The following is a 16,398-nucleotide window of genomic DNA, read 5'->3' on the forward strand; positions in this document are numbered from 1 at the left end:
CCACAGCAGTTTTCCTTCCTCCTCCTCTGCTGCATGAAAGGCCAATCCGCAGCCTGGGTTTGCCCTCCAGCATGGTCTGCTGGGTTCTGGCATTTCTCCGAGTCTTACTTGCTTTATAAAAATAGATAAACTTGGTGGCCGGGGGTGGAAGATAGATCTTCCTATCTGCTGCCAGGATCTCAGCCTGGGCTGGGCACTGCAGCCCCCCTCCCCCCAAAAAACCGGAACCAGGTTTTTCCTTAAGTCCATTCCACAAAGGCAGGAATGCTGGGGTCCCAGTCCTTCCGGAACCACTCCAGAGTGGGCATTGCAAACCCTGCTGTTAGTCCTGTTGTTACAGGTATCTCCTGCTCCATTTGCAGCCTGGCATGTGCCCCGTTTGCAGATTCAAGGATCGGAGCCTTGACCCAGTGGCATTTGGAAGCAGCCTCAGGCTAATGCGATGTATTTCAGCTGCACAGCTCATTTCTATTTTTAAGGTTCCACATCAGCCTTTGAAGGGTGAGGGGGAAGCAAGGCTGCTGGAGGGAAATAAACCAAACCAAAACAACCCCCAGCAGCAAGAGGCAGGGAATGTAAAGAAATACTTCTCACTGGAGGCGGCGGGGTGGCATGAGGGCTGCTGCAAGGGACGAGAGTGAGCAGAAAACACCAGCGAGTTTTTAGCAAAGATGTGAATTAACAACAGTCAAAACACCACAGAGGGAGCAGAGGGGGGGCACATCAGTCCCAGTGGATTTGATGCCATGGGAGGTGGGTGCTTGCCCCTCCAATATCAAGCCCTATAGGAAGAAGGGGATTGCTTAGGGAGGGGTGCCCTGTATGGGGAACCCCTTTGATTGTCTTGCTTCTACTGCCCAATGTTTCCCTTGCTATCCCACCACAGCAGCAGCATGAGGACACAGGAAATCAGCTAGAATCACAGAATCACTTAGGTTGGAAAAGCCCTCTAAGATCATCGAGTCCAACCATTCCCCCAGCACTGCCGAGCCCGCCACTAACCCCAAGTGCCACATCCACAGGTCTGTTAAACCCCTCCAGGGATGGGGACTCCACTGCCCTGGACAGCCTGTTCCCATGCTTGGTAACTCTTTCAGTGTGAAAGTTTGTCCAGATATCCAACCTAAACCTCTCCTGGCACAACCTGAGGCTGTTCCACGGCACTGTGAAATGAGAGTTTTCTCTCATCACTTGTTACTTGAGAAGAGAGACACCCACAGCAGTGAAGATGAAAACAGGACAAAAATAAACATGCTTGGCTGTCAAATGCTTTTCCAAAATATGTCTGAATGCTTTGAAGGGGCAAGAAAGAGCCTAAAAGCCTTTCAGCCCCAAGCAAAAAAGGCAATGCCAAGGGCTTTGCCCTCAGAAATGCCATGAAGCTGCCCAGGAGCACATCTGGGGGCATCTGGACTCTCCCTGTATCTTCACTCCCAGCAGAGAAGGAGTCTGAGTCTGTGACACTTTACAGACATTCAGAAACACAGCCTGGGATTCTGCAGGGTTTTTCCAGGCAGTTTTGCTTCACTGGACAGGGAACCATGGGCACAAGGGCAGCCACTGACAGGTGCTGCAGTCCCTGCTGTAAATCCAACCCACCCCGGAGCAATGTGGGAATGAACTTAACTGCCATCCAGCATCCAAAACCTGGATAGGGGAGCATCCATGAGCTCATGGCATTGCAGAGCACCTCACTTAGAGCTGGATCAGGCTGGGGAATGTGCCCAGATGAAAGCCAGGGATGTAGGATTGGTGCCTTTGCTCTGCGACTGCCTCCCCTGGGTGCCTGGGGACAGTTGCTGGGTTTGTCCCTCCATGATCATGAGACCAACAAGCAAATACAGTAATATTGACTTTACCTTTGTGTGTCCACACTGATTTTCAGGCTTGCAAAAAAATACTTGTCTCTCCAAAATATGTGGCTTTTGCTAGGAACCAGGATCAGAGGAGATCCCTGAGGCATCCTGGGGGTGAGCAGCACCCAAAGGGCTTTGCTGGGGCATGGGAAGACCCTGGAGAGGTGCCACAGCCACACTTTCCAAACAGCCTTGCCTGCTCTTACTCAGAAAGGGTCTATTTTATCTTTATTTCCCCATGTTTAGGGAAGTTTAAAAGCTGCCATGTGCTTCCTGGGATGTGCTGCCCCCCAACAACAGCAGTTTGCTGCCCCACTGGAAGTCACATCCCATCAGTTGCTGCCATGGACATGGGGGTCACCCTCAGGGTGCTGGCAGCCCCTGGGGTCCCAACTGTTCCAGACTGCTGGAACTCCCCTGAAGCCATTCCCCTTGGATGCACACACACAGGGGGAGCAGAGGTGCCAGTGCTGCCCTGGCCCCTCCAAGGCACAGAGGACACAGACCCTCTGCCCCAAAAACAAGGATCCATGCCTGGGGAAGCAGAGCTCAGTGAAAAGCTTACTCAACACTTTCCACTGTCAGAAACAACAGAGCTGGAAGTGACCCTGGATGCCCCTGCAGAGCAGACAGAAAACAGAGCGGCCACGTGCCCCCAGCTGCTCCCTGCCCTTTGCCCTGCCTGCCTGGGACACCAGGAGGGAAAATCATGGCTCAAGGGTCCCATGGCCTCAGCTGCAGCCCCTGCTGCATGCAGGGACAGCCCCACTCCTCATGCTGTGGCAAGAAGCAGAGCAGGAACATTTGGAACCTTTAAATCAACCTCTGCCAAGTTTTTTTTTACTTTCCAGCAGGAACAAAGTTGCTCCCTTCATGCAGGCACCTGCAGGCTCTTGTTTTCCCAGCTCTCAGAAGGATCAAACAGCCAAACCGACTAATTTGAAGGCAAAAATCAGGCAAAACAGCACTTGGGGCAGTGCAGCACATGGGACAGCTGGGATCCAGGGCTGCCAAACCGAGTGCAGCCCCTGAGCTGCCATCCACACCATGAGCTCCAGCCCGATACCCAGATACACAAAATGCATGTCCTGAGCAAGCCTTATCTCTCTCCTCATTATGGAGGGGTCACTGTGCACCCAAATCCTCCCCCGAGCCACACCTGCTCAGGCCCTGGCACTCACTCCTGCCCCTCGAGGTACCAAAGCAGAGCAGGGCAGCCACGTGTTTGGGGAGCAAAACAAGTTCAGTGCCAGCAGGGGCAGGCTGTGTAGCCAAGTAAGGAGAGAAGAGGGTGAGGGAAGGCGTTTGCAACACCACCACAGCCCAGCCAGATCCTGCTCACGTGCAAAACACACACGGCCCAGTGAGTCAGGCTAGCATGTGGTATCTGGCACCACCGCATCCTGCTCTGCGGCCAGGAGCCGTGCTGTGTCCTGGTCCAGCCCCACCAACACCCCCAGCACCGCTCTGCTCCCCCCTCCACAGACAAAGAACAACCCACAGCGTTTTAAAAGGCTGCTCAAGTTTATTCGTTGCCATTGTACGAGTTTAAGAAAAGCTTTGAGAGGGCTTAGTTACGCTGGGAGAGAGTAAAAAAGGCAGGAGTGGAATCGTCGGGGTTGCTGCACTTCTCCATCAGAAAGCAGCACCTTTTCCTTGGAGCAGCCGGCTACTCTACAGGGAGGGGCTGTGCCCGCCGGGGTGGGAGGGAGCAGCCGCCGACCCGCTCACACCGAGGACCCCGCGCTGGACTCGCTGACGTGGCGCCTCCGTCCCGGGGCTGCCACCAGGGCACAGGCCATCGGTCCTGTGGCCACCCGCAGAGCTCCTCCCAAGCTGCAACACAGAGCAGAGAGAGAGTCAGCAATCATGCCAACCCCGAAACGGGGCGTTACTGCTCTGCATTTATTCCTGCAGCCCTGGGCATGGACATGGCCCACTGGGTCAGAATGCACCTTCGGGGATGCAGCAGGGATGTCCCCAAGTGCCCTGGGTGCTGCATTGGTGCTCCCCTGTGTCACCTCTAAGCACTCACCTCTCCTGGGACTCTGACACTGTTGTCATGGCTGGGTGAGTCGTCTTCCCAAAGAAGAAGCTGGCCCACCACTGGCCGGGGTCAGACTTGGGCAGGTCTGGGGAACAGTGCATGACAAGGAGAGTCCAGGTCACTGCAACCTGGGCAGCCCCATGGCCACCCCAGCCTCATCCCACAGGAGAGGCTGGGTCACCTCCAGTAAGATTTCCCAAGGAGGGACTGGGAGCAGTGTCTCCCTGGGCCAGGACAGGTGACACTTACCCGGGCCATGGGGGATGACCTCCCCAGAGTACTCTGAGCTGCAGGAGCTGGTGCTGGATGTGGAGCTCAGGCGCCCTGTGGAAAAATCATGGCCATCAGAACCACTGCTGAGCCATGGTCATGCCATGAGCAGGAAAGCACAGCCTTGGCATGGCTGTCCCTGGGTGCTATTGCTCAGCCTCATCACTAATTCGCTCCAGTACTTGCCCAGTTTAGGGCCAGGCCAATAAAAACCACTAGGAAGGGAATACTGGGGAGATTCCATGAGCAGCGAGCAGAAAAACACCTGAACACCTCTGTAGGAAAAAACCTGCAACCCCAAGGACATAATTTAGTGGCTTTAGAGGCCTCTGCAGATGAATTGAGGCCAAGAGGATGCAAATTCCTGTGTATAATCCATGCGCTTTTAGTACAACAGCTACGAGCCTGCTGCTTGTTTCAGCTCAGGGGGAATCCTTTAATTCCCTCTGGTTTAAGCAATCCATTAAACCAGAAAGTCTCCCCCGGCTGAGGTATGAGGAGCTACCATTGCCCAGACTGGTTTTGCAGCTCATTTCTGAAGCAACAGTGCAAGGTGAAACCATCCACTCTGGCCCCCACAAGCTTCCTAACAAGTGAAGGAGATTTGAGCCCCCTCACCAGCTGGTACAGCTGAGCTGGGGGGCCCAAAGGGGGGCTTGGGCAGCAGCAGGGACACTGCTGGCTGTCCCCTTTTCTCAGCAAATGCTCACATGGGGCTGCAGCTGAAAGCACAGACCTGAGCTCAGCTCCATCTCTGCAGGAGCCACATCCCCCACACCTGGCAGAGATCCCCATATGCTCACCCGCCACCCCAAGCCCACGCCGGCCCCCAGCCTGCCCTTACTTCTGCGATAGTTGTGCGTGGCCATGAGGGAGCCGCTGGATGGAATGGATGCCATGGTTCCTGATCTTGGCTCTTGTGCAGATCTAAACCTGGGAGCACAGAGGCAGCTGTCAGCACCCACCCTGACCCACCCCTGCACCCCCGAAAGCTGCAGGGGTGTAAATGGAACCAATGTGACTTCTGGAGAAATGGGATGTGCAACCCTGCGCTGGGAATGGTGGCTGGTGCTCACTGCACGTGGATTAAATCCACGGAGCTCCAAGAGCTATGTGCAAAACCAAAATAATTCCCCTCATCCACAACCGCCTGCCCAGAGCACAGTCTGCACAGCCCCTTCCCGACCCCCCCTCCTTCCAGGGTGTTTTTCTTGCAGAAATCCAGCTCCCCTCCTTGGATCAACATCTGGAGTTACAAAATCTCAGGCGGATGTTGCATAAGGAGCAAAGAAACATTCAGCTGGGGCACATACCGGGGGTGTTCCTGCAAGGAGTTCCAGCCCCAGCCTGTCCTCAGCAGCCTCCCCATCACCCACAGCCGGTACAAACCTGCCCGCCTTTAATGTGGTGAAATGTTCTGAACTGGGGAAGTTTTTTGCCTCTTCCGGGTACAAACCACCTTCCTGCCAGCAGCTGACTCTTCCCACAGTCTGACCCCTTCTTCCCCAAGAAAGCTCTTAAAAAAGGCTCCGGGGGCCAAACGTCCCAGCTGCCAACAGCTGGCGGACACCGAGCCCCATCGGGGAGAAGCACCCTTTCCTCAGCGCGGAAACCGAGGCACGGGCAAGTCCCGGCAGCAGCCCCCTGGCAAAGCAAACGCGCCGATCGCTCGCTCGGGGCCGCCCCGTTCCCCCCGCGGGCAGCGCACCTGGGCTGTGTGCGGGGTCCGGCGTGCGGGGTCCGGCGGGCAGGGCAGGGGGTCCGGGGCGGCGGCCGCTGTCCGCTCGCACCGCACGGCCTGAGCCGCGGTGCTGCCGCTCCGCCCCCGCACGGAGCCTTTATCGGCTCCGGACGCGCCCTCCCGGCGGCCGCCAATGGCAGCGGGGGCGTGCCCGGACACGCCCCTGCCACCCGAGGGGTCGCGGTTGTCGCGATTGTCGCGACAGGGAGCGGGGACACCCCCCCAGGGCCGCGCGGACCCGCCGCGGAACGGCCCAACAACGCCCGGAGAGAGGGGATTGGGAATCCTGCCCGCCCTTCACCTTTGAGGTGGTTCAGCTCCTGTTCTGAGCTGGTGAATTTTTTTTTTTTTTTTTTTTTTTTCTCCTTTCAAGCCATGCCGTCTTTAAAATGAGGGTAAACATGAAAAATAAATAAATACGGATTCGAGGGATTCCAAGCTGGCTGGGCTTTATCAGTTTTGGGAAAGAACGCTTTATTTCAGAGGATAAACTTGCAACAAGGCCAAAGTACAACCTGCACCACAGTCCAGCTCCTCCGTGTTTGGGCACCGGTGAACAATCCTGCTCCTTAAATCACTGGTTTTGTGGGATGTGAGTCTGGGAGAGCCAAGGTGATGGATGTGTGTACAAGGAAGCAGATCTGTGTAAGAGGAACAGAAACTTCACAGAAAATTTCTTTCTGTATGGAATGGAAATGGGGTTGAGAACAAAACACTCGGAGAGATGCCAGAGCCTTGGGGTGTCTCCACAAAGGCAGTTTGGTACCTGATATACCTAAAATGTTACTCCTTTTTTTCTCCCCTAAAATTCAGTAATGCTCCAGAGCAGAGCTCTGCAGCCCAGCATACTGAGGGTCTGCAGGAAAATCCTGCACTTTGAGTGCAGCTGTGGAAAAGAGCATTTTTTGGGGGGGTGATACTTTAACCATTTTAGGGATTGGAGGCAGAAGGGAGCCCACCTTGCAGCCTGGGGTGGTTCTGGCACAAGCTCCCAATGAAACAAGGTTCACTCCTCCCCCAATCTGTGTTTTTTCTCATTAATCTGGAGTTACTCTTTAAGCACCAGGATGAGGAACCAGTGCCAGGGGAGGCAGCCCTGGGTTGCTCCAGGGCATCGATCTCCCTGCTCAGCTCATGGGGCAGTAAAAGGGCCGAGCTGCCCTCAGGGTGTGTTTCTCAGTGGGGTATGACCACCCCAGCATGGGGACACTCCATGTGAGCCATGTCCCCAGCTGACCCAAGAAGAAGGCCACACTGTCCACTGCCATGGCAACATCCTGTTCTACTAGCTGAAAAAAAAAAAAAAAGATCTAGTGTGGAAATGTGGAAAAACCCACATAAACCACAAGACTTTGTGTTGTAACACCTGCTATTGCTCATGGCTTGCAGCAGCAATAATCTATCCAGTATTTGGCACAAATTGTATTGTTTGCTATGACAGTTTGTCATGTTCCAATTCCAAAACGCAGGATTTGACTATTCTCTGATTGACAGTAATATAAAACAGCACATTAGCTTTATTTTACTTGTTTTACAGAACTCCATCACAAGGTAAAATCAGAATCTGTCCCATTAAATAGGCCTTGAAAATCTGGACAAAAGTCTCAAACCCATGGAACAGGTGAAAGTTTTAACATAAGATCACATGGTTTTCACAATTACTTTGGATTAATTTTAGGATTTTTTCCTGTGCCTGTCTGAAATTTCCTGGGTCCCTCATGACTGATCTAAATAACTAAAATACTAAAGATTTATTGCCATAAAAGGATTTCTGTTTTCCAGCTGATAAGAATTTTATGACACGCATTGATCTACTGAGGTGGTAGTAGTCACTGAAAGATGGATCTTCCCATTTATTTTTTTGTCCTTTTTGCTATTATTATTTTATTGAGAACATGTGAGAACAATTGGCACAAAACCTTGAGATGCTGATAAACTGATAAGCTGTGCACATATCTGAAACAGTAGTTGATCAATGTATATTAACTAAGGTTATTTGGACAAGGAAATGTAATACTTTCCACATCTCCTCTTGGAAATAAATTTAATAGTCTATCTCACCTCCCATGTGTGTCCCAGTAATCACCCTGTAATTTTTTTTCCCAATTAATTACAGCCTTTTAGATGATGAACGGAGTCTTTCTCATGGGGACATGAAGTCAGAGTATTGCTTGGAAAATGCAGCCTTACATACAGATTATTTCTAAGCAGATTTTTCTCTGTGTCTCACTCATCTCAATGCATATTTGGAGACTCCAGAATTTATTCCAAGCTAGTTTACAACTAAATTAAAGGAGGGGAAGGAAACACCAGAAGGAAGATTTCATGCAGTTTGTCAGTGTAAGCTCTGATCTATCGAGGATTATTCCCTTGTTTTCGTGGGGGTTTTATGATCTTTATTGTGATTTAAGGAGGAAAGTGCACAGGATTTGTTTTCTGTGTTCTTTTTCTTCTGTTCATGTGACCTCCCTTCCTCATTTTTCATTTACAATGCTCGCTTGGAGAACACACAACAGTGGCAACATTTAGGAGCAGGGAAAGATTTTAATTGTAGTCTTCCAAGGCAATGACGACGACGAACATAAACCATTCTATGTGAATTATGTTACAGCAGAGAATCTCACTGAGGAATAATGAGGAAGCAAACAGAAAATATTTGCAGGAAGGGAAAATTGGAGACAGACCAGATTGCAGATTTCTGTAGGATCTTTTTCATTAAGCCATATCCCAGCCATGCTACAAATATACCCTAGAGCAGGAATTGAACTGCTTAAGGAGGTCGTGCTAATGGGATGGTTTTAAAGCATGAGAAATTTTGCTGTTTGTGTTTCAATACCAGGGAAAGAGGCATCATTTGGAGTCCACTAAAGTAAATCTTCATGCACACATCTCCTGACAGGCATGAATATGTGGTGTGCATAAATAAATGCATACTGTGCAACAGAATTCTTATGGAAATTGCCATATTGCAGAGAATATATTTTGGAAATGCTCAAGGTATCAAAAGTGCATCACCCCCTGTGCTGTTTAGCTGCTCCTGGGATATTGGGGGAACGCTTGCCATCTCAGTGTTCCTAATTCTGTCAGTGGGCCCCACTCCTGGTGTCACTGAGTCCAACTTTTGACTGTCACAGGTAATTTTTCCCTTTAGTGTCAAGTTACAGGTCTGAATTTAATTTAGACTGCTTGTGTGATCAAGTTCATTCAGCATGGGCTTCACTTAATAGATGGGCCAGGGTTACCACATTGATTTGCATAGAAATTAGAATTGATCAAAACAAAATTATTGATTATTTCAAGTTGAAAAACACCCTCTTCAACCTTGCATTCCCATAGAGCACCTCCTAACTGATGAGCTTTTATTGTCACAGAAGTGGTAACATAATAAATGCAGGTAGGGTGGGATTTTCTGGTCATTTTGAACATTGTAGAATGGATAATAAGCTTGAATCTGAAGAACTTCCATTTAAATGTTATGAAAACCTGATACATTCTGATATTTTCAACATTATTTGGGAATGAAAAAGGCTTGATTTTCTGCTTCACATTAAAAATGTGGTTTTCCATTTAAAAATTAATTAATTAAGCTTTTGATGTTGGTATTCATGTGTTCTTATTTCTTTGAACTTTTGGTGGATATTTTTGCTAGTAATTCCATGGGAGAGTGACCTTGTATTTCAAAGGCACCGTCTATTTGCTACAGTACAAGCGAGATGCTGCTCTGTTTGTTGCTGGGTTGTGTTTTCTCTCAGGATGGCACCACTGAATTTTGTTGGAGAAAGTTCCAGTGCTGCAGGGTTGGGTGGAGGGTGCAGCTCAGCACACCCCGGCTCCCGCTGGACACGGGGAGCCATGAAAAAAACCGGGTCAATTCCATCCGGGAACCAGGCTGCGGGAAAACCCGGACTGGAGATTTCCCGGAGTACGGAATGGGGGAAAACCCGGACTGGATTTTTCCCGGAGTACGGAATGGATTCGGGGGAAAACCCGGACTGGATTTTTCCCGGAGTACGGAATGGATTCGGGGGAAAACCCGGACTGGATTTTTCCCGCAGTACGGAATGGATTCGGGGAAAACCCGGACTGGATTTTTGCCGGAGTACGGAATGGACTCTTGCGAAAACCCGGACTGGATTTTTCCCGGAGTACGGAATGGACTCCTGGGAAAACCCGGACTGGATTTTTCCCGGAGTACGGAATGAACTCCTGGGAAAACCCGGACTGGATTTTTCCCGGAGTACGGAATGGATTCAGGGGAAAACCCGGACTGGATTTAAAAAAAAAAAATGTAATGGGAGAAAAATCCGGACTGAAGATGATAGTACCAGTTACCTCTCAAACTCAGAACAGATTTTCATTCCCCCCTCTCCCTGCACACCACAAGAACTCATCCTCAGAGCTGAAGAAATCGACCCGGTTTATTTGTAACCTGTCCCTGAAATGGAATTTAAAGATTCCGAATATTACTGCCCTGACTTCCTCCCACCCCGTTCAACCTGTGGGACCTGAAGCAGCTGGGCATCTTTGTCCATGTGGAAGGGAAAATGGATTTCTGTCCCAAGCCCATGGGATCTCTGCAGAAATACATCGAGTGCCTGGTGCAGCTCATAAACAAATCAGAAATTGCATGCCAGCATTTTGATTTAAAAACGCATTTTTGGGAGATCAGAACCAGTTCTTAATGGTTTAACAAACAGGAGTGAAACAACCCCAAATTCTCCATACATGTAATTTGCCAGGCACAGTTTGACAGGCTCCCAGTAATGGCTACATGTTTTCTGCACAATAAATACCAGCCTTGGAGTCACACTGTTACTTCTGTTTGGAATGGCGCTCTAGGTGTCATTCCAAAACTGCCACTCAGCCCCTGGGGACTGGCTCAGGTGACCCTGCCTGGTTCTCTGTGCTACCCTTGGCTTCAGCTGGAGCAGAGGAGACCCACACTGTGCCAGATGAGGATTTTTGGAAGGGCTGTTTCTCACAGAGCATCCAACAGTATTCTCCAGGCAAATCTTCTCTCCATGATGTAAACTTCATTTCCCATACATATTTACATAAATTTGCTGATGCTTCTCTGAAATTTCAAACACAAGGTAATCTCTGTGATGGGACACAGCTCCTTGATTTATTTATTTACACTACATTAAGCAAAACAGAAATGTGAGTGCTTCTCACAAGACTTTTTTAGGACATCATTGAGGACACAGGGATCTTTATAGAATTAACTCAGACATTCTGCAGATTCCTCTGCCCTCCCTGTAGTTTTGTGGGATTAAAACACATCCATGCCATTGACAGCTGTCTCATTATCTTCAAATGGCAGTCCCTGGACTTATTACCAAAGTAGCCAGGTTAAAAATGAGTGTTGAGGCTTAACTATTATTTGATTGCCAGTAATGTTTATCAGTGCTCTTTGCATTTGAACTGACTCAGGGGAGATTGCAGGGGGCAATAACTGGGCTGATCTGGCTCAATGCAAGGTAATTGCAGGGTCACTCATTAGGTGTTTTCTCTCATGTCCTACGGTGTAAGAAGTAACCAATAGCAGTATTCGGTGATCATCTTCACCAGCTGTTAAACTGGGTGGGGCAGTGATTGTTATCTCCTACCATGACTCATCCCTGATAAGCTCCCTCCAGGTGCTATCTTTGTTCAATGGGCAATCAAGGACCCACCACGTGACTCACAGAATGACATCATCCCATTGTGAGATGCTTCGCCCAGGGGGAGGAGCCAAGCATTCCCACCTGGATATAATCTGGGGTTTGAAACAGCACAAGAAGCCTTTACCTCCTAGAGTCCTGCAGGACAAGAGCTACTACTGGACTGTCTGGTGAAGACCAGACCCTGCTACAACAGGACCACTTCATTCGGACTGCTCCCACCACCCTGGCTAAGAGGGTGTCACGTTGTATCCTGACCCTGTCAGTGTTTTTGTTCTATTCCATTTATTTTAATTTTCCTGTTAAATTATAATTCTGGCTTGCAATCTGCCACTGGTTTGTTTTCAAACTGGCACGTTATCAGTTTGTTCATAAAGCTGGAAATGCTTTTAGGAGTCTGTGGTAGTGCTGCAGTGAGGCACTTGACCTGCCAGCCAGTGGAGGTGGAAAGGCCATCCCAGCCCAGGCACTTGGAGAGCACTTAACAAAAAATCCCTTTTTTGTTTGTGCGTGACTGCAGGGACATTTTCATGCACTGAAAAAAAAGTAAGTGCCCATGAAGAGTTCCTAGAAAACACCTTATATGATAAAGTTTTAAACATTAAAACTTACATATAGACACCAACCCTCCAATGATATGATTTCTGTGATGTTCTCTCTTTGATTCTATCTGCAGACAATGCCACACTGTTGTTAGAAAAACAAAGGAGGGGAAAATAGGAAAAAAATCCAAGGGCATTTAATGATGAATTCTAAAATCAATTTCTTCACTGTCCTGTCCTCCCCCCTTCAGACACTGAATTATTTAATAAAAAGATCTGAGGGCACATGAAACACATTACGAAGGAAGATATCAGCTGGGGTCTCCGTTACCACAATCTTCTTGTGTGTTTTTTTTCACTGGCAGTCTAAAACCCAAACTAGCCATATTATTTGATGGAGTTTAAAGAAGCAGAAATTTTCAGGTGCAGGGAAAACAGTCTTTTTTGTAATGAAAGATAAGCTAACTTCCTTTGGAATTTTTAATTGCAAGACACAGGGAAACGATAAAACAACATGAACAAATGGTCTAGAAAGTATGTTTGTGATTGGGTGAATTTGTGATGCCACACTGGTGGCAGCAATAGTGGATCAGAGGAAGAAGGAGGAGTTACTGGGCCAGAATCTCATTTAGACAGTGCATTTTTGGGGTGAAAACTGCGGACTGGTTACAGAACACTTGTTCTGATAAATCAAGTTAGGAGAGCCTCAAATACAGAACAGTGCTAGAAGAGTTGCTCTCCATCTTACCCAGCTGAGTTTCTAAAGGGTAATATATCCTCTCATCTGTGATGCTGTAACAACCCTCAGCTTCCAGTGCCATCAGTGGGGACACACTGGTGTGTGATCTCACTTAAAGATACCACTGGTGTGTTTTAAATACATTGGAAAAAAGAATTTGACTTAGATATTTCCCATATTTTTACTGTGTATTGATATTAGGGGCCTGTTATCAGAACTTTAGAGATATTAGAGCTCTAGGTAGATCCTGTTTCGTGGAAATGAGAAAGATATAAAAATGCATTTGACTTTTTTTGAGTTTGCTTTATTTAATATGAATTGTTCTCTGTATTCCTATTGCTGGGAAGATAGAAATTTGCTAGTGAGCTGTCTGTGAAAGTCAGAAACATTTATGAAAAGCAGGCAACGTTCTGTGTAAATTATTGAATATTGGCACACACCTGGCTGAAAAGGTTGAACTAGAGATGAACTAGATTTACTCAGAGGAGGGACAAAGCCCCATCCACTCATCCTGCAGATCTAAAAAAGGCTTAATTTATGCTTTAGGCTCTATGCCCCAGTGTAGCCTCTGTCCTGGTGTCTGTGCTGTCATGGCCACTGACGGGAAGGGCTCTGCTTTTCCTGATGTCTTCCCTGGAGGACAAACATAAATATTGTGGGAGGTCTGCAGAAATAAATACTTCTTTAAGCCCAGATAAATTAAAGAATAAAAATTCGTGGAGTACAGTTATGGTCCAGAGTCAAGTCCATAAGTTTAGTGATAAATTTTGGGGTTTACCAGGGTAAAATGCTGCCTGAATTCAGAGCTGCATTTGCTGCACAAACCAAGGTCGTGCAAATGTGGGAGACTGATTTAGCTTAAATCTGGCTCATATATCAGTAACAGAATTGTTAATTGACTACAGAATCGTTTATAGCCACTTACACAATATCAAGGACTCTGATACTAAATTTACAAGTTTGTTTATCAGGCTGGTGAACAGGAAAACTCTTTCCTTTGGAAGCTACTGCAGTTTTAAATGAATTCATTGATATAAAGCTGCTATGTCGAATTCTCAGCAATACACTCCAGTTCTGCCTAAGAAAATGAATCTGTGCCAGTTTACAGTGTCTGAGACTTTGGTCCCATGAGTCCATTTTTAGATTCACATTTTGACTATAATTGTATTTTAAAGTGTAAGGCAGAATATTATGTGGCATTTTCTTCTACTCTGTTAAAATGATCCCAGTATAATGGAAACAGGGGAAAAAAAAAAATCACTTATTTAGGCAGTTTCCAAAATTGCAGTTCTGCAGAAAGGAGGGAAGTGAGTAGTTATATTTAAAAACATTGGTAAATTGTCAGGAGCACGGATGGAAGAAGAAATGGAAGCGGGAATGTCGGCACAGCTTTAGCAATGAGTCTGTGTTTGTGGGCACTGTGCACACATGCAGAGCCTCCTGTTGGCACAGCCAGCTCTGTGCTCTGGCAAAAATGGTGTGGGTTTGGGAAAGTTTTGCTTTTCACACATCAAAACCCTTACTCCTCTCTCTAACAGAAAAATGACTTTGAAATATACACAGTCATCTTTCTTGGGTATGTATGAAGATAACGTCAAGCATTGTGGTATATTCATTTATGAATAATTCATCCAGCTGCCCACAAAGTTATTTATTATTATTATTAATTATGTGTGTATAGCTGGAAAAGACAGGAAGGCTGCAACCCTTGCCTCATGAAAGATGCTTGATCTTAAGAATTTGGTTAGACCAAGATGTGTGATATGAGAAAAGGAAGACAGACAGTGATAAATAGATCTGATGACAGAAAGGCTTTAATAATGTTGATGGGGAGAAATGTCATTTGTTTGATATGATTGCTTTGGGAGCACAGGCTACTGTGAGTTCCCTTGGCAGGAGCTGAGCTCGTCTGCTGCTCTCAGTGAGCTGTGGCTATTCAGAGCAGCAGTTTACATTAGAGCACATCTGGATATTCAGAGCAGCAGTTTACATTAGAGCACATCTGGATATTCAGAGCACCAAGTCTACATTAGAGCACATCTGGCTCAGCTCTGCAGTCTCCATGTGGCCATGGGAGCTGAGATGGGCAGGGATGTCAGGAAAGGGCAAGAAAGGCTGTCCAGGTTAGAGCAGCCATCCAGAGGAACCTGCACGGGCCCAGAGGCAGCCCTGTTTGAAAACAGACTGCAGAATTCCTGATCTCACATTATTTAGCTCTCTGAGAGAGAAAAGGTGTGGAAGCAGAAAACAAAGAAGCAAAGAGGAGCTTCACAGGAATAAACCACTCTCAGACAACATTTTGCTTTTATATTCCCCCTGCAATTCAGAGATATCACAAACACCTCATTGAAATTACATCAAATGTAATGCTGTGATTTACTTCTGGCTTAACTCAAGGAAAATATTTACACTTCATGACAAAACTGGGTAAAGTCTTAATAACAATTAATCTCTACAGAGATAATTATAATACCTACTTGCTGTGTTTAGACTTTTAGGAGAGCATGTGAGGAAATAAACTGAACTTAGTGCTGGTGCAAAGTTATTTATCTTGAATTCTTCTTTATGCAGTAAAAATGGAGTACTGTAGGACACCTTTGGTCTGCTTTTCTGATGGCTCTTGCATGAGGCCGGGCTGCGCTTCTTCCTTTCAAGGACTGTATCTCTATTTCTTTGCATAGAAAGAAAACAATTTACAGTCATCCCTCTGTCCAGCCCCAGCTTTTCACTGGTGAGAGCAGAGCTTCTGGAGTAACATCCAGGCTGGCATTCCTCGTGGCTGCCATCTACCCTGCCCAAACCACCTCCTTCAGAGGAGGCCTTTTATAATGACAAACACACAAGTGCTCGGTGAACTGAACACTCACGGGCAGAAACACCCCCAGAGCCAGGCAAATCCAGGCAGGCAGCCTGGGGTGTTCGCATCCCAGATCCATACAAATTACCAGCACTGTGGATTATTCCCTCTCCCAGTCACACTGTGTAGGGCCTCTTGGGGAAAAAAATAAATTCCAGTCATTATATATGGGCAAATTGAAATTTTAGTAGCATTTAAAGCATCAAATCTCAACTCAGGGGCTGTGGGGCTGGATGGGGTGGAGGTGATGATGATGATGAAAGGAGTAAGAAGTCCCTGCCATGATTGTGTGCAGCCTGCCTGTCCCTTCAGGGGGAAGGAGGATTTCTGTTTTCTTGAGCCACCCTAAATCATTTGGTGATGGTTTATGGGGAGGGTGAATCCAGCCTCAGTATGATGTAGGGGAATTGTTTCAGCTGGGCCGTGGATCTGATGGCAGAAGGAGGGAGATGAGGTGCTAAACTTCAGCCGCCCTCAGATTTTGCTTGCTCAGGTCTCTGTTATTTTACACAGCTGAACATTTAAGGGCAAATTTACACCATTTTTGTGAGGGAAAATTATTGCACTCAGGCGTGGCAGTTGAGCTTGATGGTCCCCAGGGACCTCATGTGTTCAGTGAAGTCCTTTGCCCCCAGTGCCAGCCAAACCTGGGCACACAGCTGTGGCTTTAAGCCTCTCGAGGC

The 16,398-nt window shown here is 47.7% G+C and overlaps 1 protein-coding gene across 1 annotated transcript; it reads right to left on the bottom strand.

The window, feature by feature from the left end:
- Positions 1-3,361: 3,361 nt before the first annotated feature.
- Positions 3,362-5,985, bottom strand: PPDPF (pancreatic progenitor cell differentiation and proliferation factor). Its single transcript, XM_069034284.1, has 5 exons — positions 5,882-5,985; positions 5,018-5,106; positions 4,153-4,227; positions 3,892-3,988; positions 3,362-3,692 (listed from the first exon to the last, which is right to left on the bottom strand). Exons 2-5 carry the CDS (start codon positions 5,070-5,072, stop codon positions 3,584-3,586), a joined length of 336 nt encoding a protein of 111 aa, XP_068890385.1. The 5' UTR covers positions 5,073-5,106; positions 5,882-5,985; the 3' UTR covers positions 3,362-3,583.
- Between the last annotated feature and the right edge of the window lie 10,413 nt (positions 5,986-16,398).

The sequence above is a fragment of the Aphelocoma coerulescens genome, chromosome 20 (assembly GCF_041296385.1).
Source record: "Aphelocoma coerulescens isolate FSJ_1873_10779 chromosome 20, UR_Acoe_1.0, whole genome shotgun sequence".
NCBI classification, from domain to species: Eukaryota; Metazoa; Chordata; class Aves; order Passeriformes; family Corvidae; genus Aphelocoma; species Aphelocoma coerulescens.

Excerpts from the sequence above, each read along its gene's own strand:
- PPDPF (XM_069034284.1), bottom strand. The coding sequence starts at position 5,072 with ATGGCATCCATTCCATCCAGCGGCTCCCTCATGGCCACGCACAACTAT. Across the intron at positions 3,989-4,152 it reads GGTCATCCCCCATGGCCCGG|ACCTGCCCAAGTCTGACCCC; the intron begins GTAAGTGTCACC and ends ACTGTTCCCCAG. Across the intron at positions 3,693-3,891 it reads GTGTCAGAGTCCCAGGAGAG|CTTGGGAGGAGCTCTGCGGG; the intron begins GTGAGTGCTTAG and ends TCTGTGTTGCAG.